Genomic DNA, 22,289 nt, shown 5'->3' on the forward strand with positions numbered 1-22,289 from the left:
GAGAGGTTGCCAAATGTCTACAACCCCTTTTCATAATTTGGCAGCTGGCCTTGTCTTCCACTTCCATGCTTTCCATGCCTCACTTTATCCCCATTGAACATTCTAGTTCTCCCGCTATCCTGAGCACCTTCCTCTGCTTCTCCAATGCCCCAGGACCTGTCCCACCCCAGCCCTTTTGCATGTGCTGTGCTCACGGTCTGCCAGACTCATGGCTGGTGACTTCCCAGATGTCACCTCCTTGGAGGGCCTTCCTGGACCACACAGCTGGTGCAGCCCCACCAGTGACTCCGTGTCACTCCCTGTCGCATCCCTGTGTTTGTTGTCCCTTGTACGGAGTGTATCATATAACCTAAGCCCACCTTGTGAGTTGGTTTGAGTTTATTCTTTCGCACCCGCCCAGCCGGTAAGGGGAGCCTCATGGGTCCTGCTCGCTTTCCGTTCCGGCACCTGGCACATACCAAGTGCTCAATGTGTACTTGTCCAATGTGGAAATGAAGGAAGGAAGGAAGGACTGGAGGAGGGGTTCCTTTCTCTAAGTTTGCTGTGAGGATCAGCTGTGATGGGGGCAGGAGATCACTCTGGAAACTGGCCCACGTTGCACATGGTAGGAGTTTGCTCTGGCACCACACTTGGCATGCAGTAGGTGCTCAATAAATGCTGATGAATGGATTCGTATGCCATGAGGCCGGATTTAGGGTGTGAAAGAAGTGTAGACAAAGTGCTGGGGAAGGGGTCCTCATTAGAGAATCAGGAGGAAGCCTCTGCTGCTCTGCCCACCTCACCCTCCCTGCCCTGGTCCCTCTCTGACCCAACCCCAGCTATATCGCCTTCCCTCCGTGACCTGCTGCTCCTGCCTCCAGCCCTCGGGTCACAAAGTACCTCCCTCCTAGAATGCCTCCAGAAGGGCCAGCTTCCACTGATCCCTTACAACGTGGCTCAGTGATTACCCGATCCTCTCACAGACATTCAGGCCTTGGACACAGCCAAGGACAAGTGTGAGTTCCCCGCCTCCACGGAGCTTACGTTCTGTGGACTGAACAGCGATCAGAACATGAACCTCCTTCCAGGAAGCCTTTTCTAATTCTCCTCCCCGGATCTGGTGCCCTGTGCCCCTCCCCTCTCCCCTCCTCACCACAGTGGATTTCCATGGGGATCTGTCTCCACTTAGAACCCAGGAGGACCTGGATTCTTGTCTTTTCCATCTATTTCCCCGCTTTTTTTTGTTGAAGATGTTATTTATTTATTTGAGAGAAAGAGCACACAAGCAGGGTGAGTGGGAGAGGGAGAAGCAGGCTCCCCGCTGAGCACGGAGCCCAGTGAGGGCCTCGATCTTAGGACCCTGAGATCATGATCTGAAGGCAGACGCTTAACGACAGAGCCACCCAGGCAGCCCTCCAACTGATATCCTGATGGGCATGGATCTTGGTGGCAACCGTACCTTTGGGTTGCATTCCACGCTCTGACAAGGGGAGGCGCAGTATTCCCCGCTGAGTGCCCTGTGAGGGCCTGCATGTTTGGGGAGCGTGTGGGGTACAGGACTTGGGCTGAAGAGGCAGGAGGCCTGGTGCCACATCTTGGATGGCTGGACAGGTTTCAAACGGAGTCCTATTGCACTTGCCTTGCTAGGGGCCATGTCCCGATTTAGTAAACCACCAAGGAAGCCACGACCTCGGTCACATGGGAAGTCACACCTCACAGGGTTGTCCCACTTTTCCTACTGCTCGGCTGAAGACCTGTGATGGTTTAAAACTAAGTGTCTCTGTTTCACACGGCAAGTGCCGGCTGGGGGAACCTGTTAGGCCACCAAGAGGTTAAGAAGCCATTGGAGGCACTGTCATGGGTGACCTATCCATATAGGGTGGCAAAGGGAACTGGGATGACTTGGGGACATCCCTAACCTTTGAGGCTGACGTCATGGTGATAACCACTCACCACAACACATCTCGTGGTGCCAGTTCTCCATGGTGGCTGAGAGGTGGCTGAGGTCCCTAAGGCAGGACTACATGGCCGATATTCTCTGAGCACGCAGAAGGAACCCACAGAGAAGTTAGAACCATTTCGAGAACTGTTCATTTTTTTCACGCAGCGATTACGTATCTCCGCCCTGTTGTATAAGCAGTTGCCGGGAATAGCCAACCGTATTTACTATATGTGCTCGTGGGTGAGATGGTGAAGGGGGGGAGGGGGGAATCTCATGGGGGGGGGGTGTTTAAGCCGGGCATCGAAGGATGGGCGGTGTGATCTACCAGGTGGAAGGGCATTCCGGGAGAGGGAACGGCATGCACAGACACATGGCGAGAAACGGCACGGCTTGCTCAGGGAGCAGCAGGTGGCTGCTTGTGACTGCTTGTGGCTCTATTTATCAAGTCCCCCTTGTGGGCCCTGTGCTGGACTACTTCATCCCACTGATCAAACCCATTGCCCTCCTAGGTGATTTTTGTAGAGGAAGGAGCTGGTGCTTACAGAAGTTATGTAACTTGTCTCCAGTCCCATATCCAGTGGAAGAGCTCAGGTTCAAACTCAGATTCATCAGATCCCCAGATCTGTGCTCCTAACCACCATACCAAATTGCCCCATAACATGATGTGGGACCTGAGAAGCCAGGGGCAGCCATTTGGCCTTGATTCTAGAAGGCAGAGTCTCCGGAATGGCTGCCATTTTCACTCCACCTTCCAGAGAACTGGTCATGCCTCAGACTTTCATTTCCTTAATGCTTGCCTTTAGATGTTTTACTTTCTAAAAAGTTAAGTAATTTTTCTGGAGGCGCAACATACATACGAAGGAGTACACAGATCAATTAATTTTCATTCACGTGAAAAACAGTAATTTGTTCACCCCGGTCAAAACCAGAATATTCCAAGCCCTCAGCGGCCAGCCTTGTGCCTCCTCCCAGGCACCACCCCACCGGCAACCACTCTTACAGGTTTAACAGCAGAGATTAGTTTAGTTTGCTTTTGAACTTCACATAAATGGAACCATGAAGACTGTTCCTTTTTGTGTGTTTGGCTCAACATTTGTAGAGTTTAATTTATGCATTCTCACTCCCGTACAGTATTCCATGATGTGTGTGTGTATCCGAATGTGTGAATCCCTTCTACTACTGACATATAGACTGTTTTCGATTTGGGGGCTGTTACGAATAGAGCTGCTGTGAACCTTCTTGTACATGACTCCCGGGGAACGCAGGCACTCATTTCTGCTGGAATTATACCCTGGAGGCTTGAGCTCCTGGGTCCGAGAGGAGTAAGCCTATGCTCTGCTTTGGTCGATCTGGCCAGTGTCCCAAAGTAGGTAGTTTACAGCCTACCAGCAGCAAATCAGAGTTCCAATCGTTCCACATCCTTTCCAACATTTGATACTGGGCATCTTCTTCATCTGAGTCCTAGTGGGTGCACAGGGATATCAGATTGTAGTTTTAATTCACATTTCCCTCATGACTGATATGGTTGAGTCCTTTCTTCTGTTTATTGGCCACTTATATATCTTCTTTTTTTTAAAAAAAATATTTTATTTATTTTATTTGACAGACAGAGATTACAAGTAGGCAGAGAGGCAGGCGGAGAGAGAGAGGAGGAAGCAGGCTCCCTGCTGAGCAGAGAGCCCATGCGGGGCTCCATCCCAGGACCCTGGGGTCAGGACCTGAGCCGAAGGCAGAGGCTTTAACCCACTGAGCCACCCAGGTGCCCCTGTATATCTTCTTTTTATGAAGTAGTTAAGTTTTGGCTCATTTTTCTATTTGATTTTCAATTTCTATTGATTTTTTCTTTTTCTTTTTTTCCTTTCTTTTTTTTTTTTCTTTTAGAGATGGAGTGGAGAGAGCTGAGGGAGAGGAAGAGAGAATGTTAAGCAGACTCCCCACCCAGTGCTGAGGAAGCCAACCTGGGGCTTGATCTCACAACCCTGAGATCTTGACCTGAGCCAAAATCAACAATCAGATGCTTAACCAACTGAGCTACCCAGGTGCCCCAATTTTTTGTTTTGATAAGTAAGAGTTCTTTATATATTCTGGATGTTAGTCCTTTTTTTTTAAATTTTTAATTTTTTATAAACATATATTTTTTTAAGATTTTATTTATTTATCAGAGAGAGAGAGGGAGAGAGAGCGAGCATAGGCAGACAGAATGGCAGGCAGAGGCAGAGGGAGAAGCAGGCTCCCTGCTGAGCAAGGAGCCCGATATGGGACTCGATCCCAGGACGCTGGGATCATGACCCGAGCCGAAGGCAGCTGCTTAACCAACTGAGCCACCCAGGCGTCCCTATAAACATATATTTTTATCCCCAGGGCTACAGGTCCGTGTGGATGTTAGTCCTTGATAGACATATGGTTCGCAATATCTTTTCCCAAATAAATTACTTTATGGGTCATTATTAGCATAACTAAAAAACCAGTTCCACCTGCCACAGACACTAGGTGACTATAAAATACATAAACTAAAAATAAGACAATGTCATTAATATCTGCTGGCAGTGTGGCTAGGTCCTGATCCCTGGTAAGTGATTAACAAGTCAAAAAGAAGTGTTAAAGACACCAAGGCCAGAAATAATTAGTAAAGAAATAACTTTCTCATTTTGCAACTCCATATTAATTATCACCCTTGAGTACCCTTTGTCCTTGAACCTCCAGTAATTATGTCATCTGCCACCCACTGCATGAGGTAGGTCTATGCTTTGGGAAACACAACTGTAGGGGATAGGAATACAATGAGGGTCTTTTTTTGGTTGTTTTTTAAAGATTTTATTTATTTATTTGACAGAGATCACAGGTAGGCAGAGAGGCAGGCAGAGAGAGAAAGGAGGAAGCAGGCTCCCTGCTGAGCAGAGAGCCCATGCGGGGCTCGATCCCAGGACCCTGAGATCATGACCTGAGCCGAAGGCAGAGGCTTTAACCCACTGAGCTACCCGGGTGCCCCTATAATGAGGGTCTTAAGTGAGGGTTGGCATCATGAGATGGATGTTTTAGAAGAATTGTGCAGGTGGCAATGCAGACCACAGTAAAAGCAGAGGTGAGGCACCCAGGTTAGGAGCAATGGAGGAGGTCCAGGTGTAAGTACCAGGGCCTGGGGTGGGTGTGAAGACTGGAGAGACAGGAGGTAGAATCTGGGCATTGCACTGGCTGATAGACGTGTTAAGAGAGGAAAAGATGTCTGTGGGTATCAGATTTCTAAGTTGGAGGGTTGGGAGAAGAGAGGTAGCAAAGACTGGAGAAGGAAATTGTGGGGAGGGAGGAGATGATGAACCCAATCTGAGATATGTTGAATTTGAAGGGTTCCAACACCCCACAGAGAAAGTCTCCCATTCATTCATTCGTGCCTCAAATATTTACTGAGCATGCGCAGTTGTCAGAGGTTGGAGCCATCCGTCCACAAGATTCCCGCTCTGATGGAGCTCACCGTTCACCGGAAAGATAGTGGGGAAGACAGGTGAGGACAAGGAAGGTTTGAGAGAGGCTGGGGCCTTTGGGCCGAAGAGTGAACTTGGGGCCTTGCTAGGGAGGGGACCAGAGTGGCAGAGGGGAGGGCAGAATGCCAGCAGTTAGAGGCAGCGGGGAGAGGGCACTCCCCAAAACTCCCACCCAGGAGTAATCAGAGAGGGAAGAGGTTGGAAGCAAGTCACAAGAAGAGGGTTTCAAAGATCTGTCCACTGATGCATTCACTCATTTATTCAGTCAGACTTGGCTCCTTCCGAGTGTCAGGCTCACAGGACTCAGAGATGACCGAGAAGTGTCTGGGGGGGACACAGATGTGCAAAGGACGATTTATCGATTTATTGGGCCAGGCTGCGGGTGGAAGGTCCTGCCGTGGAAGTACCCGCGACATAGGCTGTGGGCGCACAGAGGCTGGCAATTCATACTTTTGGAACCTACTGGGTATTAGGCACCGGGAAAACCGCCTGGAGGAGCAGACAGGGAGCTGGAGCATGCGCACAGGGCTGTTGATGGAGAGGGAAGGCTTTGAGCGAGGGGCGTGCAGGGGGGAGGCTGTGGGGCGTTTTGGCACCCAGGCAGCCGCAGGCACGCGCGGGGTCGAGCACGCCAGACGACGAGGAGACGAGGAGCCCGGGGACCGGATTGAAATTATGAAAAGTGGGTTGAGCTGCCAAGGCCCAGCCCAGCGGCCCGAGTTCAGAGCCGCCCTGTGACTGGGAGCACTGGGCTGGTGGAGGGTCAGAGCCTCTCCCTCCGCAACAGACCTGCCCACTTCCTCGGGTCGAGGCCTCCACTACTCCTCATCCCCGAGTCTTGGAGCTCAAGGCTGCCCTGAAACTCGGGGCGGGGGTTTGGAGGGGGACAGGACCCCAGAGTTCTCTGGGTTGGCGCGCACAGCCGCCCAAAGTGACCTGGAACCCTCCCTGGCGGTCACCGTGGAGAATCAACCCCTGGACAGAAGACCTCTGGCGCCCCCTATTGTCAGCTGCGCTCCAACGACCCCAATCCCTCGTCCCTGCTGGCATCACACTCGGACACACCTAAGGCTGGTTCCAGAGGCTGGGAGCCCCTCAGAGAGGGAAGTCTGACTTGTGATATTTACCTGGACCCCAGAAGCTTCCTAATTGGTCTTCCTCCCTCCATCTTCCACCCGCAGCTGGGAGACCCTCTTTAAAATTCTATCTGTGGAATACTACCTAGCAATAACAAGCCTCCGCAGGACTCACATGGATCTCAAAGGCATTACACCGAGCCCAAAAAGCCAATCTCGAAAGAGTGCATAATTTATGATTCCATCTATATAACGTTCTGGAAATGGCATAATTATAGAGATGGAGAGCAGGCAAGGTTGCCAGGCATTAGGGAAGGGGAAGGAGGGTGAGCCTGTGAAGGGGCAGCATGGGGGCTATCTTTCAAGGTGATGGAACAATTGTCTTGATTGTGGTGGTGGTTGTATGAATCTATATATGTGATAAAATGTCACGGGATTATACACAAAGACATACAAAAAATTTAAAAAGGGAGTGCAGGTAAGAAATGGTGAAATCGAGTAAGTCTAGTTAATTGCATGGTGCTGATCACTTTCCTGGTCTCCATGGTGACCACAGCCCCGGAGGCGTGGCGGGGGGGGGGGAGGAGGGGAGTTAGGGTTGGACACATAGGACCTTTCTACATTATTTTTGCAACTTCTTGTCCGTCAGGAATTCTTTCAAAATAAAAAGTGTATAAGGAGAAGAAAAAGCATAAGTGGACTTATCATCCATCTGCTCGTTTACTCAGAGGTACCCGGGAGGGGGAAGTCCAAGAAAGGAAATCTGTCAACTCTTTTAATGAACCAAGCCCTGCTCTGAGGCTGGCGGCCACGGAAAGAACATCCTCTCTGACAAGGCACAGGGGCGGACCTCATAGCCGGCCGCCACCTGGCCGCCTGCGCTTAATTCCGATGGGTGCCCTCTTGTATTGGCCAGAGGGGGGCGCTCTTCTTCTTCTGATGCTGTGGCTTTAAATTGGTCAAAGTACCCTTCCCTTGGCCCTGCTGGGACTCAGGCGGAAGTCATGAAGAAACTCTGCTCTGGAGCTCTGGGACACCAAAGGGTCCCAGTCCCATGTGCTGTCCTGCCCCCCAGATAACCTGGCTGCACCTGGAGACACCTCAGGACACGTCTGCTTCTGGTTCCCACTGGCCCCACCGCAGAGGCTCTCTTAGCCTAGGACCCAGGACCGGCCTCAAGCCTGAGGGATGAAGACTAGCAAGGCTTCGCTGATGTTCCTGTACCCGGTTCCGGGCCAGGCATTTTGCACACATTTCATTTTATAATGGGAAGGAGTCTCTGAGGTAAGCACGAACCTCCTAAATTTATAGATAAGCACACGGAGGTGAACAGCCTGCTCAAGATCACTTCATAGAAAATGGCAGAGCTGGGGTTTGAATTCTGGGGTTTGCCTGTTCAGGTAGTGCCTCATCAACAAGTATTTACTGGATACTCGTCAGGTCCAAGGCACTCTGCTAAGTGCTAGGCTTGCAAAGGTGAACCTACAAAGATGAAACTGAGGTTCATAGTATCGTAGTGAAAAGATGGCAATAAATAATCAGGATATGTGCTTCTAAAACAGTAATTTAAGATAAGAGAAACATGTGGGTCTCAATGTATAACAAAGAAAGCTGACCTGGCTGGGTATTCAGAGGAGATGTCTGAGGAAAGATTACCTGAGCAGAATTCAAAAAGATGACTAAAGCAAAGGGGAGGAGAGAACTGCAGAGAGGGTACAGCACATGCAAAGGTCCTGGGGCCGGAGGGATCATGAGACATTTCAGTAACCGATGGGAGATTAGTGTAGTTGCAGTGCAGAAACCTGGAAAACAAGTAAGGCACAGGCCCAGCAAGTGTTCACTGAGTGTTTATTCTGGGAGACTCTGTTCTCAGACTCTTGAAAGTGGTATCTTCCATAATCTTTACAATTACACCATGAGGTTACACTACTGCTATCAGCATCCCCATTTTCCAGATGAGGAGATGGGGACACAGAGGAAGGAGTCAATTACCCAGAAGTTTCCAGCTGGTATGTTGTGGAGCTTAGGTTTGCATCCAGACAGTCTGGCTCCTGAGTGTTTGCTCTGAACCACTAAGCTATACTGCTCCGTGAAGGGAAGCTGAGGAGTACGCAGGGGACAAACAGACAGAACCCTAGAGGCCATGTTAAAGCTTGTGGTCTTTTCCTAAAATAAGCAGAATGCTTTTTGAGCGGGGCAGTGATATGATCAGGTCTGTATTTTTAGTTTTGGGGGATTAATTAATTAGGTTTTTATCTTTTAATCTTTTTCAAGATTTTATTTATTTATCTATTTGGCAGAGAGACAGAGAGAGCACAAACAGGGGGAGGGAGAGAGGAAGGAGAAGCAGGCTCCCCACTGAGCAGGTGGCCTGATGTGGGGCTTGATCCCAGGACCCTGGGCTCATGACCTGAGCCAAAGGCAGATGCTTAATGAACTGAGCAACCCAGGTGCCCAAGGTTCTTTTAAAAAAAAAAAAAGATTTTATTTATTTATTTGAGAGAGATAGAGCACAAGCAGGGGGAGAGGCAGAGAGAGAGAGAGGGAGAAGCAGGCTCTCCAATGAGCAGGGGGCCTGATCAATGTAGGACTCGATCCCAGGACCCTGAAATCTTGACCTGAGCTGAAGGGAGAACCAGGCTCCCCTAGGTTCGTATTTTTAAATGAGGGGAAAGAGGATGTGGGGAGAGAAGGGGCTGGAAGGTACTGCAGTGGTCCAGGCAGGAGACATGAGCCTCTGAGACGAGGTGGGCCACCACAGGAGTGGGTGGGTGTGAGGGGCAGAAGTGACGTGACGTGGTCATAGATCAGGTGTGGAGGATGGAGAGAGCAAGAAAGAGGGAATGGTCGTAGTCCTAGGTTTCTGACTTGCCCAGTTTGGAGGGTAAGGCAGTCATTTCCTGGGACAGGTAAAAGCCCGGGGGAGGGCTAGGTTTGGGGAAGATCATGAACCAGTCTGAGGCTGTCAGGGAGACACAGGGGTCTGAAGCTTCTAGAAGCAATCAGGCCTGGCACTACCGATGAGAGTCACTGATGCCCTGGGTAGGGGTAGGATCATTCAGGGAGGGAGTACGAGGGAGAGGAGGGGCTGGGCCTAAGGACACTGACCTTCCTGTCTGGGCAAAAGAGAATGAGAAGCTGTGGCTGGAGTGGGAGGACCACCAGGAGAACGTGGCAGCGTGCAAGGCATGAGGGACAGGAGGGGGCAGTCAGCAGCGACAGGATCCTCCCGAGGGGGACAACCGATATGCCCAGCAGGTATCCATGTGGGGTCGTTGGTGAGTTTAGGGGGAAATTCAGGAGTCTGATGGTGTGCGGGGGTGAAGGAATGGAGAGAATGATGAAGTTCTAGAATATACGTGAGGTTCAGTGGGGTGAGGTCCGGAGCCGATGACCAAGAAAGAATTCTTGAGACATCTTTGGTACAAAATGGTGGCTTATTAAAGCACGGGGACAGGGGACAGGACTGGTGGGCAGGAAGAGCTGCTGCCTGGGGTTGTGAGGGATGGCAGGTTATGTATACCATGCGGTTGGGGGAAGGTATGGGAAAGGGAGGTTTCAACAGAGCTTTCATGTGCTAAAGAGGGCCTACAAGGTAAGACACCAGAGGTCTTGTCGCGTTGATCAAGGCTGTCTTTCCCTTTTAGCAAGCCACTAACATCAAGGTAGTTGGGAGATTCCTGAAGAATGTCACATTTGTCCCACCCAGGAATGGTGGGGGTGAGCCTTCTGCTTGGGCTGAGGGGGAGATTGCAAGGTGCCAGCCTTTTGCTTTGTCCTCAGCCAGCCTTCTGCTCCCTCATCAAGAGGAGCTCGGTGGATGTTGTAGGGGGTACACTTGTTTCCATAGCTTGGGGGGTGCGGCTGGCAGCTGACGGGTCCCATCTGAGCCTCTCTCTAGGACACGCCTTGGGCTGAAGAGAGTCTCTTTGCCCAAATTCAGGGGTCCTCCTCCATTCCTGCCAAGACAGGCCTCCTCCAGTGACTGGATGATAAGGCGGCTTAAAGGTCTGGCCCCCCTTAGCCACAATGTGGGACAACGCTGAGGCGCTGAGGCACTGGGCTCTTCCAGTTCCAGAGCTTCCTGTGGCTTCCATGGGGTGTGGCGGAGCCTGGGATGGGCCTGCATCCCCTCCCACCACCCCAGCTGTGGCCCTGAGAGGGCTCCCCAGTGAACTGCCTACGGGCTCCCCTCTACTTCCTGGGGACTTCCACCTGAGACAGCGGTTCAGTGAGGAGGGGAGCAGGGTGGCCATGGTGGTGGACACTTTCCGGAAAAGGGAGGGGGTGAGCTGCGTCCTGGAAGGAGAGATGTCTGCTCTGAGGTACCAGGGCCAGGGAGGCAGGGGCAGATGTGGTGAGGGAGCTGGGAGCTCTGCCCCGGGGGATGTGAAGCGGTTCCCTTATTTCTGTGAGGTAGAAGTGAGGGCCTCTGGAGAGAGAGCGGAGAGGGGGCAGGAGAGGCAAAGGAGGAAGCGAGAGCAGGAGTCAGGGAGGGCCAGAGGCTTGAGGAGAATGAATCCCTGAAACACTTGTTGCAGAAGGGGAGAGAGAAAGGAAACCCTCCCGCGCTGCCTGTGAGAATGTAGAATGGTGTGGCCACCGCGGAAAACTCTCATTTGACGGTTCCTCGCGAAGTTTGACAGAGTGACCATCCGGCCCACTCCTAGGAATGTGCCCAAGAGGAACAAAACATGTATGGATGGACTGAATGTTCGTGTTCCCTCAGGTTTATATGTTGAAGCCCTAACACCCAATATGGGGGTCCTGGGAGGTAGGACCCATGAGGATGGGGCCCTCATGCTGGGATTCGAGTCTTTGTATGAAGAGGACGAGGTGCGCCTAGGCGGCACAGTGGGTTTCGGCTCAGGGCATGACATGATCGCAGGGTCGTGGGATCGAGGCCCTGGAGGGGCTCCCTGCTCAGTGGGGGGTCTGCTTCTCCCTCTGCCTCTCCCTGCTACTCGTGGTGTTCTCTCTCCCATTCTCTCTAAAATAAATAAATCTTTTTTTTTTAAGATTTTATTTATTTATTTGACAGAGAGAGAGACACAGTGAGAAAGGGAACACAAGCAGCGTAAGTGGGAGAGGGAAAAGCAGGCCTCCCGCTGAGCAGGGAGCCCCGATGTGGGGCTTAATCCCAGGACCCTGGGATCATGACCTGAACCAAAGGCAGATGCCCAACGACTGAGCCACCCAGGCACCCCTAAAATAAATAAATCTTAAAAAAAATAAATAAAAGAAGAAGAGACAGAGATGAGCTCTTTCTTTCTCTGCCAGGCGAGCACAAAGCAAGAAAGCAGCCGTCTGCAAGCCAGGAAGACATTCTTCACCAGAAGCCCACCACGCTGGCGGCCTGCTCTGACCCTTCCAGCCCCAGGACTGCGAGAAAGCCTTTCTGTTGTTTCAGTCACCCAGTCCGTGGCATCTGGTGACAGCAGCCCGAGCTGAGACAGCGTGTCCACATAAAACCTTGCACGTGAACTAGTCCCAACAGCCTTATTCATGAGAGTGGAAAAAGTAGAAACAACCCAAATGTTCATCAGTGAATGAATGGGAATGAATGAGAAATGCGGTGTCTCCATACAATGGGATTTACTTGGCCATGGAGAGAGCAGAGAGTGGAGAGGACAGGCTGGCCCACAGCCTGGTGGGGACCGGCGGAATGGAAGCAAAGGTACAGTGCTGAGAGGCCAGCTGAGAGCAGGGGGAGGCGGGTGGTGGTGGGAGGAGGAGGAGGAGGAGGAGGGGGAGGGGAGGAGGAAGGGGAAGAGGAGGAGTCAGGCAGGTGAAGGGGAGGCAAGCAGGGCGACTGGCAGCACTTGGCATTGAGGCTGGGACAGCCTGGCTGGGAGCTAAGGCAGGGGCACAGCTCATGTGTAAAGAAGTGGGAATGCGGATGGCCTTGGAGGCCACATGCTGAAGTGACGCGGTCAGACGGCTGCTGGGTGGGGGATGAAACCGGGAGAAGAGTCCAGTCAGAGGCCACTGGGCCCCTGAGCTGAGAGACTGAGGGGGACAAGAGGCAGACCCGGGGACGAGTTAAGAGGTGGAGGATAAGGACAGGTTGGGTTGAGGTGGCGGCGCGGACTGGCTCGGGCAGTGGTGGGTGGAGATTCTGGTCAGTGGAGGGGCTGTGTCTCGCTACAGGGAGAAGGGCTGGTCTCCGAGTTTTGTTGTGGGCAGGTCGCATGCGGGGGGGTCCTGTAAGCAGGTGGCCATTTGCACTTGGAACCCAGGAGAGAGTGGCCGTGGCTGGCGAGAGATTTGGGTGACCCCTGGATGGAAGGGATGAGGGCTTTTAGGGAGGATGGAGGGGAGAGGGCCATGGGCTGAGGCCACAACCCAGCGGGCATCACTTTTTAGAGGCTTTGCAAAGACCCATGGTGCTGAAGGCAAAGGGACAGCGTGCTTTGTGGGGGGACAACAGGCTGTTCATGTGTCCCCTTGCATGCCTGCCAGATCGGGCAACCAGGTGGGCACTGGTGACCTTTTCTGGGGCAGCTTCAGGGGCAGATGGCAGGCTGTAGGAGGGTCAGAGCATCTGTTGAGAGTGGGCAGGCTTGGGGAGAGGGCCCTCTGTGACTGCCCCATCCCCTGTGGCACTTACTTTTTGGTCCGGCTGGTGCTTCAAGAGGACAGATATTATTTTTATGTATCTTTGTGTCTCCACACAAAATCCAGTTCATTCCTGACATAGTCAATGAGCACCTATAGTGCTCCCTGAGCACCGTGCTCGGGGTTGCGGATTCGTGGCTGAGCCCACACATCTGATGGAGCTCAGGCTGCAGACGAAGCTGCGGGTGGACTCTGCCACCCGTCCGCCGTGTGACCTCCACTGAGATATGACATTGTCGCTCATGGGCAACACGAGTTTCCTCATGGGCAGTGGGTGATTTCTGCAGCTCTTCCTGGTGACAGAACATGGTGATTCCTATTTGCCTGCTGCCACATTGTTGGCTCACCAAGGCCTGGGCAGCATCAGAAGCCTGGGGTGGGGTGAGGATCAGACCGGGGAGCAGACACTTCCCAAGACCTCCCTATCCAAGGACCTTCCTGCCTGCTGTCCTGCCCCTGTTCATTGTGGCCCGCAAGGCCCTGCACACTCTGTCCCCTGTCAACCTCTCCAGCTTCACTTCATACCCTACCGCAGAGCCTTTGCACATGCCGTTCCCTCTGACTAGACACCTTTCCCTTAACTCCTAACCTTGCTGACTCCTCTTCATTCTTTACTACTGGGCCCAGATGGGGCTTCTGAAGAAGCATCTCAGGTTCCTGAGGGACAGTGACACCCGAATGACATGCCTTCAGAGCACCCTGGGCTTTCTCTGACTTTTGTACAAAGGAATATAACCAAGTAATTAGTTGTTTAACATCTATCCCATTCTGTCCTTAGACCTGGGAGAGAGGAACCCTCACCCTGCTGCTGGTGCTCCACTTCAGAAGGCTCTACCCTCACCTTCTCTGTCTGTGTCCTCCCCCCACGGGATGAGGAACCTGTGGGGCACCTTGGAGCCCAGGTCCTTCCCTCTGGACCATGCCCCTGATAGCCAAGACCCCAGAAGTCCCTGCCCAGGCGACCCATTCCCTGAAGGGTGGGCCATGTGGGGTGGCCATGGGGTGGCAGGGGGCATGGCGGTGTGTGCCAGCAGATGGGATTGTCCACGTGTGTGCATGTGGATCTCTCCTTGGGGGCAGGATGGCTCTGAGGGCAGGTACAGGGGGCGGGCTGACAACACAGCTGGCTCTTCTCACACCAACGTCCCTGGGCACAGAATCCAGAAGCGCCAAAGAAGTTTCAGTTGGAAACTCGTCTTTGAGGTCATTATGAACGTGAATTTGTCGAAGTAGGAGAATAGAACACATTTTATTTAACAGTTAGAACTTGATTTGTAGGTTTACAGTATGTCCATGGATGGTGTGAGGCGACCATCTGTATTCTTGTCCCGGGCCTGTTGGCATTTGGGGGGACGTGGGTCAGCCACCGAGCACACGCCCCACCCAAGAGGTGGCCCGCGCAGTACCCCTGCCCCTGAGCACCGCGCCTGGCACAGAAGAGCAAAGAATAAATACTGGCTGTGAGAGACAAATGAGATGATTCATGTGAAATGCTTGGCAGGGTGAAATGTCAATAAATAGTAGCTATTACTGTTGAACAGACGAGCGGTAGGTGGGGCAGGGGGATAAGACCCAGAAGCTGAGGTGCTTTGTGTGTGAGGTGGGAAAGGGCATCGCTGGCCTCAGGGTTCACGCTTCCTTTCCAGAGGCTGTACCCGCCTTCTCCCAGCCCTGCAGGCCTCTCCCAGCTCCTTAGGACAAGGTGGGCCCCTGGCAGGCAGCTGGACAGCCAGGGTGCTGAGAAGGGCTAGGCAGCTCCCACCAGCACTATTTCCCCTCTGGGCTAAGAACAGCCACGGCAGGTGTCCTATTTGCCTTCAGGATGTCCCCAGGCCCAAGCAGAACGGGCAGAGGGGTGTGCAGGGGGTGTGGAGGGGAGGGGGTGCTGAAAGGTCTGACGGCGCCCTCTCAGGAGACGGTGGTGTGAGAGGAGCCCTAGCTGGGCAGTCAGACCGCCCAGGGGACACTGAGCAGGTCACTTTGCTGCCACCACCGCCTCCCTCTCTTTGTTTGTCCAATGAGACTGTGTGTGGAGATGGTGTGGGTCAGGCGGCCGGTGCAGGGTACACATTGAGTGTGAAGAACCTGTGCACACAACACCTGTAGGTCTGGGAAGGCCATGGCCTGAAACAGGGGAGCAGATGGAAATGGCCCATGTTGGTTGTGGACAGTGTCAGGCACGAGTTAGGCCAGAGGCAAGCCAGGCAGCAGGGGCGCTGGAGGCGGCTGCTCTGGGACTGACACCCCCTGCCCCGGGGGGCCCCCCACTTGCAGGCCTGATGAGGCCCAGAAGCCCCTCATCCAAACTCCTTTCTCCAGCACCAACCATTGGGGAAAACAGTCTCATCCCAGCACATTCTCTCTCACACACACAGTAGGTGTCACTGTAATAAAGAACAGAACCCAAGTAAGCCCCAAACAGGACAGGCGGGGGTGGGGGTGGGGGAATCACATTTTGCAAACTGCCCACCAGGGGTCACCATACTGCACCAAGGGATGCAGATTTCATTCCAGCCTAGGCACCGGTGGGAGGCGGAGGGTCTCACAGAGGAGTCCAGCCCAGCTGCCTCCAATAGTCCAGCTTCCAAGGCAGAACCAGTGTCGGGGTGCCCAGTCCCAGGCCGCAGCACCAGCTGCGGGGGTGGGGATAGCGGCCCGCGGTCAGTGCGGCTGGAAGATGTCTGAGCATCGCTGCAGGATGAGCTCCACCACCTGGTTCTGGAACACCATGGTCATGGGCATGCTCGTTTCCTCGGTCTCCGGCCGCAGCAGCGTGGGCCCGAACACTATGGCCACGCTCTGCACCGACATACGGTTCTGATCGCCATGCTCAATCACCCTGCAGCAGGGAGGGGAAGGGAGGGGAGGCGGGAATTAGGGCTCAGAGCTGGAGGGGGCGTAGGGGGTCCGCCGGCACCCGCCTTCCCATCCCCTCGCCGCTCGCCCGCTCACCGGCACAGGTGCTGGAAGAGCAGCCGCAGCGTGTCGTGGTTGGGGGCGGGCAGCGAGCGCACCAAGTCCCGCACACAGCGGCTGCGCTGGGCCTGGTCCTGCAGCTCTGGGGAAGGGAGGGGTGGGTCGGCTCGGCGAGGGGGACGGAGGGACTGAGTCCCGGCTCGGGGTGGGGAGTCCGGCCCGCACCCTGCCCGGTCCGCCCCGCCCCCCCACAGCTCACTGATGGCAGCGATGAACTTGGGGAAGTGCGAGAAGGGGAAGAGGGGCTCCGGCAGCTCTCGAAAGAAGAGTTTCAGGGCTCCAGTGATCACGTGGACGTCCTCCCAGCGCCCGTCATCCAGGTCCAGGCGCTCATCTGCGGCAAGTGTTAGGGGTGTTAGGAGTTAGGAGTCGGAAGAGACCCTCAGCACCTCTTGTTGTCTTCAGGCCCCAGGGTGAGGGGCGGGGCCTCACCATGGTCCACCTTGTAGCGAAGCTTCTGGATGGTGGCCAGGTTTCCACTGATGCGGTACAGGCCGTCGATGTCCAGCCCTGGGGCAGAGGGAGGCGCTGACCTCGGGCTTGGAGGGGATGGGGCTGAAGCTCCCGATCGGATTCCCACTCAGGGGCTTCCCCCCCCATTCCCCCACCCCACCCTCCCCAGGGGTCTCCGTCATGGGGTCCGGGAGGGAGGCCTTCAGGCGCCGCGTACCCCGGGCCTCGACGGTGCGGATGCACTGTTGCACGAAGCGCGGCACGGAGCTCCTTTCGCGCTCGCACAGCGCGGCCAGCGCGCAACCGAACACCTGGTCTGGGGGAAAGGCTCGTGAGCGCCGCCCGGCCCCGGGGTCCCCCGCGCCGCGCGCTCCGGTTTCCCCAAGGTACCTTTGATGTAGCCCTTCTCCCGCAGCGACTGCAGCGTCGGCCGCTTTAGCAGGAACTTGCGGAGCCTCTGCCGGACCCTGCTGAGGTCGCTCTCCGGGATGACTGCGCCTGGGCCCGGGAATGCGGGGCCGAGTCACTCGGTGGCGCCGGGATTGGCCAGGCTGGCCCCAGCCCCAGGGCGTAACCCCCACCCAGGCGAGGGGCTGGAGACGCCCTCCCCCCACCCACCTTCCCTACCACCCCCACCTTCCCCACCCCACCCCTCACCCCCCTCGCACCTGCACCGGGCCGCGCCTCCTCCTCCCCCCTCCAGCTTCCCAGGCGCTCGCTGGACCCGAAGTCCGCGCTGCTGCTCTCGCTTTCCTCCTCCGGGGGCAGGTCTGCAGACTGCAATCACGCGGCCTCAGAGAGGCAGGGCCTGGGGCTAGCCGGAGGGCCTTCTGGGACGGGGTGAGGGGCCCGGAGTGCCCTCCCAGCCAGGCCACAGTTCACACTTCCTTTCTCCAGTTCACTCCCCTGCCGTCCACCAGGGAACCTCAGAACGTTCACCTCCCTTGACTGCCTGGAGCCCTTTGGGTGTTGGAGACAGCCACCCTGCCCTGCCCCACTCTTTCTTATCCTGGCCCCCCTTGCCCATTTTCCTAGTTCCTCTGCACACAGTCCACGAGGTCAGCATTCCTCAGTATGGGGCTCCTAGTTCCGGACTTAAAGTTCCCGCTGAGGACTCAGCACTGCCAACAACTGCATCACGGCCCTTGGATTCCTACCTCTAGAAATACAGCCAAACTCTGTACTCAGTGTTGGCTCCTAAGGAATTGAGGGTCAAAAAGCCCCAGGTTGTTTCCTGGAGAACAGCTGTCAGAGGGGGCGTGTCCTATCTGCATTTATGCAGGGAATAGTTTGAATCTAGAAAACTGTAGACTCTTCAATTTAATCCTCTGAAGTTTTCCCTTCTGATTTTAGCCTGTCATTCCAGCCTGAGGCTCTTTCTCTGATATTTCCTTTACTTCTTGCCTCCCTTGAAATGGAATATTCTGCTAGGATGTGCCCCCCCGCCCCTGCCCGGGCCTGGAGAGATCTCCTCCTCGTGGCTGGCCATCCATCCCATCCCCACCAGCCCTGGAGGCCCCAGGCTCTGCTCACCAGCTCCTGGATGCCCTCGCCAATGGCCTTGTGCCAGGTGCTGATGATGGCCTCGGAGTCATGCTGGATCAGGTACTCTGAGCCATCTCGGCTCCGCAGCTGGAGAGACACACGAGTTCTCAGTCATCTCTGGCTCCCTGGGTCAGCCCTGGGGCCAGGCCTCAGGGGTCAGGCCTCAGGGGTAGGCAGTGTGGGGAAGGGAGATACAGAAATGGTGGAGATGATCTGGCCTTGGCCCCAGGAATTGAGAGCACCATAGAACAAGGGCTTTACCGCAGGCCCAGGCATTCCGTCTTGTTAAAAGCAGTGACAGCCTATCTGTTACAGATGGGCAAACCAAGGCCCTCTCAAAACATAACCAGTTCCTCTCTGAAAGGTTCATACAGAAGGAAAAGCTATACAGTTACCCAGCAATACATCTCCCAAAACATTCATCCTGCTGGATGCTCAGGTGAGCTGAGCTGCCCCAGGCCAGCTGTTTTGGAAAGTCTAACACTGAAGTTTTTTCTGTGGTTCTGGAGTGATGAGGGAGACCCGCTGTGAAAATCTGCCAGGCCCCACTAACCTGGCCACGATCTAGAATGTGGGGCCGTCTCTCGAGAAAAATCCTAGAGGTGCCTGCAGGCCACCCCCTGAGCGGAGGGAGGATGGCCACCTGCCAGCCAGGAAGCAGAGGGCTCCTCCATTTCCATTCAAGACTGTCAGCCTTTCCGACAGCTTGAGTAGCTTCCAAGAGTCCCATCTGTCTTCTAGTTCTTGCCAGAAAAGACAACTCGGAAGCATTTACTCAGCAGTGTTCTCCAAAGGCAAGATAGAGAGATGACACAGAGCACGGGCTGAAGGATGTCCCTCTAGGTCAGGGACAGAACCTGCCTAGCGAAAGTGATGGCCTTCTTTAGTCGGACACCCATGACAGACATTGCTAACCGATCGCCCCCCTCGGCCCTGCCGAGCCTGGAGGAAGGCTCCAGACCTACCAACCAGAGCAGCTGAGGAGATCAAACTGGTTTTCCAGCCCTGCTCTGTGGATGTGCTAGAGGAAGCTTGGGGAATCTTCAGAAAGCTACACACTCTCAAGCTCCCAGCAGAATTGCTTTTTCTGAGCTGATTTGTGACGTTGTGCTTTTTGCTTTTATCACATTACCTGAAGCAGCCCCGAGGGTCTCTTACTAGCCCACCCTGGAGCCATACACTAAAAATAGCTTCAAAAGCTAAGGGTTGGGGAAAAGCTTTGATCTCACTCAAAATTTGGGAAAGCTCCCCCTGCCAAAAGAGGAACCGTGTCACTGATTTTCCTCCTCTGTTCACTTTGGCTACCAGGAAACCTGAGCTCATTTTTTTCAGCAGTAACCTCTCCCCTGTACATCATTGGCCCCCTGATGCCCCTTGCTCTGACTTGTGCCTGCTCCTGGCTTTTCAGTGGATTTGATCAGCTCCCCATGTGGTTTTTATTTGTTTATTTGCTTGTTTTTGTTTGTTTGTTTGTTGCTATTCTTGTTGTGACCTTCCTCAGAACTTCTGGGGACAGAGGTGACGACAAAGGTAGTTGAAAAGCAAGACAACACTGGACAGTGGAGGGTGTGGCACTGTGAGGGTCCTTGCCTGGGTCCCACCGGGGCCCAGTCCACCTGCTAGGGGAGCCTGGGAAACTTGGGGCCCAGTTAATTCACTGAGGACCCAGTTGGAAGCTTGTCTCTGACCGGCAGGAGCTGGTTTCCAACCTGTCAAAGTGAGTAGCTGGGGAGAGGGAGTCTCCTCTCTGGGAAGAGGGCTGTTCTTCCAGGCATGGATTTCATTCTCCAGAGGCCCCCTACTCCTCACCACCTTCTAAGACTATAAACTCAGTTCCTGGAGAGGGAACTGCAGAATCCACAGTGTCAGAAACACTGTGGACAGATCCCCAAGGTGGACACAACTTTGGCTTTGAGCCCTGAGAATTCCAGTCCCACTCTCCCCAGGTCCCCCTTCTTGGGCTTGCCTTCTGAGGGTCTCAAGCCATCCGTAAGCCCCCTTGCCTTCTCCCAACCCCCACCACTCACCTCCAACACGTTCTTTCTGCTAGATTTGTCCTTGGGGGCCCAGGAGAGGGAGGCCCCCCTGAGATCCACTGTGTACTCAGGGGTGGAGAGCTTGGGAGGCTGCCTCTGTGGGAGAGGGGAGAAGGGTCGGGGGGAGCACAGTTACAGGGAGCCCTCAGCCCAGACAGGTCTGCCATGGCTCCGGGCTCCAATCCACCAGGCTCCCTTGGCTCCAGGGACAGGATGGGGAAGGGGGGCCCAGGGGTCCTGGGCCTGCTGCCTGCCCACCCAGGACAGGGAAGGAGAAAGGGGCACAGCCCTCATCTCCGAGAGCAGGCGTGGCCCCGACCCTATCTGCATGCCCATCAGACTGGAGTGGCTACCCTCAAGGACTGCTCCCCATGTCCAGGCTGCCTGGAAGTGCTTGTCACAGTCTGAATCTGCTGTCGTCACCCCCTGCCAAGGCCCAGCTCCCCTGGCACTCATGTTCCACTGCTGCAGACCTAGCCATTGACAAGCCAGATCAGGTAAAGAGCCACAGAAGTCAGGAGCAGATTGCTGGGGGTGGGGGGTCCCTGTCCTGGGACCCTGAGCCTCACCAGGCCGCCTGCAGCTGAGGCCTTCGAGTCCTTGAAGAATGTCAGGACGCCGCCCTCCAGCACCGTCCAGGACGCACTCCAGTGCTTCTTCCTAGGTGGGAGTGGGGAAGTGGGGGGTGACTGGGCTTGCACTGGCCCTGGACTGAGGCCCCCATACGCCCCCAGGTGCAGGGCACAGAGCTGAAAACACAGCTCAGCTTGGAGCATCCGATGGTGAGGACTGGACTCCCAGTTCTCACACTTGGTAGCCAAGGGACCCTGGACAAGTCCCTATCTCTAGAGGCCTCAGGGTCTTCACGGGACCTTTTAGAAAGCTGCTCTGAGGATTAACAAGAGTGTGGCACACAGGACATGCGCAGTGAACATCATCCTTAAGGCCTACCCCGCCCTGGTCTGGGTCCCGCCAGGCGCTCACCGGAGCCGCTTTCCCTTGTCCACCGTCTTGGTGCGATGGAGCACCCCAGCCTTGTCCAGAGTCTTGGTCTGAGAAAGATGAGGGGAAAGAAGAGGCAGTTCACGGGGTGGCCACAGAGGGGCAGAGGCTAGTCTCCACAGCCAGCGACTCCTTACAGGCTGGGCCTGAGTCATGGCTGAACCCTCTTTGCTGCTGGTGCTGGCGGGGTGCCTGCTTTCACTCCAGCAGGAGAGATCTCTCAGCTCCCAACCTCACCCAGCCGTGGGCCAGGGATGACCCAGACCCACGTTCATTCAGCCCAGCGTCTTGCTGGGGCCTGTGGGGGAGACATACCTGGCCCCCGCCCAGCCCCCACAACCTTTAGGAAGCTCCTATTTTTTCTCTGGGGGTCCTGCCAGGGCCTACATGCTTCTTCCCTCACCTTCTCCTCAGGGGGGCTGGCCTGGGCTGGGGTCTCACTCTCCTGGCTGGATTTGTGGATGCTTCGAGGGGCAGGGACTGGAACCTGAGGAGAAAGTCACCATCATACACAGTCCCTTCCCCTCTCCCCAAGACTCTCCCACTCCCAGTTGGTTACCTGGGGCAGCTCCCACTGAACGGAGGCGTCATGTGGGTTGTAGAAGTAGGGCTTCCCGTATTGGTCCTCCAACCTCACCCACTGCGGGTAGACAGGTGGTCAGGCCTCCCAGCCCACCTCGGGGGAGGGCAGGCAAAGTTCTTCTTGCACCAGAACCCCATGATATAGCCCCAAGGAGTTGGGAGGGTCAAGTGCGGGCGATGGGGTGTCTTGGAGCCCGCCCAGGAGCTGCAGTTGATGGTGTTAAGGTGAGCTACTAGAAGACCTGGAGGAATGACCGGGGGGCTGTCTGGCCATATCTGCCCGCTGCCCGTACCTGCTCCTGGGTGAAGTGGTTGGTGTAGAGCGTCTGCCCGTCCGGGTTCACCCGGAGAGACCAGCCGGGGGGCGTGGCCAAAGGAGAGGCGGACCGGGGCTCACTGAAAGAGCCCACAGGGGAATAGTCCTCCTCCGGGTAACTGGTCAGCGACTCGGGGTAATCCGTCTCAGGGGTAGGGGGCTGCAGGGAGCAAAGACCGAGGCGGAGGGTCTCAGAGCCAGTACGCACCCTTGGCCCCGCCCTTTTAGACCAGACCACGCCCCTCACGAGCAGTTGGGAGGCGGGCTGTGGGAGAGCAGGAGGCG

At 55.0% G+C, this 22,289-nt stretch overlaps 1 protein-coding gene and 1 long non-coding RNA gene across 6 annotated transcripts in view; one reads left to right on the top strand and one right to left on the bottom strand.

The window, feature by feature from the left end:
• Positions 1-10,034: 10,034 nt before the first annotated feature.
• On the top strand, positions 10,035-12,047 carry LOC123392298. Its single transcript, XR_006607028.1, has 2 exons — positions 10,035-10,071; positions 11,757-12,047. It is a non-coding gene; the product is annotated as an uncharacterized LOC123392298 (long non-coding RNA).
• Positions 12,048-14,324: 2,277 nt separating this feature from the next.
• The window catches only part of ARHGAP27 (Rho GTPase activating protein 27), a 31,213-nt gene continuing 23,248 nt past the window's right edge, over positions 14,325-22,289 (bottom strand). For all 5 annotated transcript variants that reach the window (XM_045080818.1, XM_045080819.1, XM_004772464.3 and 2 more), the window contains 14 exons: positions 21,982-22,164; positions 21,666-21,746; positions 21,510-21,593; positions 21,089-21,156; positions 20,674-20,764; positions 20,096-20,200; positions 18,057-18,155; positions 17,192-17,300; positions 16,914-17,021; positions 16,741-16,839; positions 16,503-16,580; positions 16,270-16,404; positions 16,047-16,152; positions 14,325-15,933 (listed from right to left, as the gene is read on the bottom strand). In XM_045080818.1, the coding sequence (XP_044936753.1) occupies positions 15,756-15,933; positions 16,047-16,152; positions 16,270-16,404; positions 16,503-16,580; positions 16,741-16,839; positions 16,914-17,021; positions 17,192-17,300; positions 18,057-18,155; positions 20,096-20,200; positions 20,674-20,764; positions 21,089-21,156; positions 21,510-21,593; positions 21,666-21,746; positions 21,982-22,164 (1,524 nt within the window). In that variant the 3' untranslated portion in view covers positions 14,325-15,755. The remainder of the gene's footprint in view (positions 15,934-16,046; positions 16,153-16,269; positions 16,405-16,502; positions 16,581-16,740; positions 16,840-16,913; positions 17,022-17,191; positions 17,301-18,056; positions 18,156-20,095; positions 20,201-20,673; positions 20,765-21,088; positions 21,157-21,509; positions 21,594-21,665; positions 21,747-21,981; positions 22,165-22,289) is intronic.

Source organism: Mustela putorius, unplaced genomic scaffold (genome assembly GCF_011764305.1).
Source record: "Mustela putorius furo isolate JIRA1106 unplaced genomic scaffold, ASM1176430v1.1 tig00000487_pilon_pilon_pilon, whole genome shotgun sequence".
In the NCBI taxonomy this organism is placed as follows: Eukaryota; Metazoa; Chordata; class Mammalia; order Carnivora; family Mustelidae; genus Mustela; species Mustela putorius.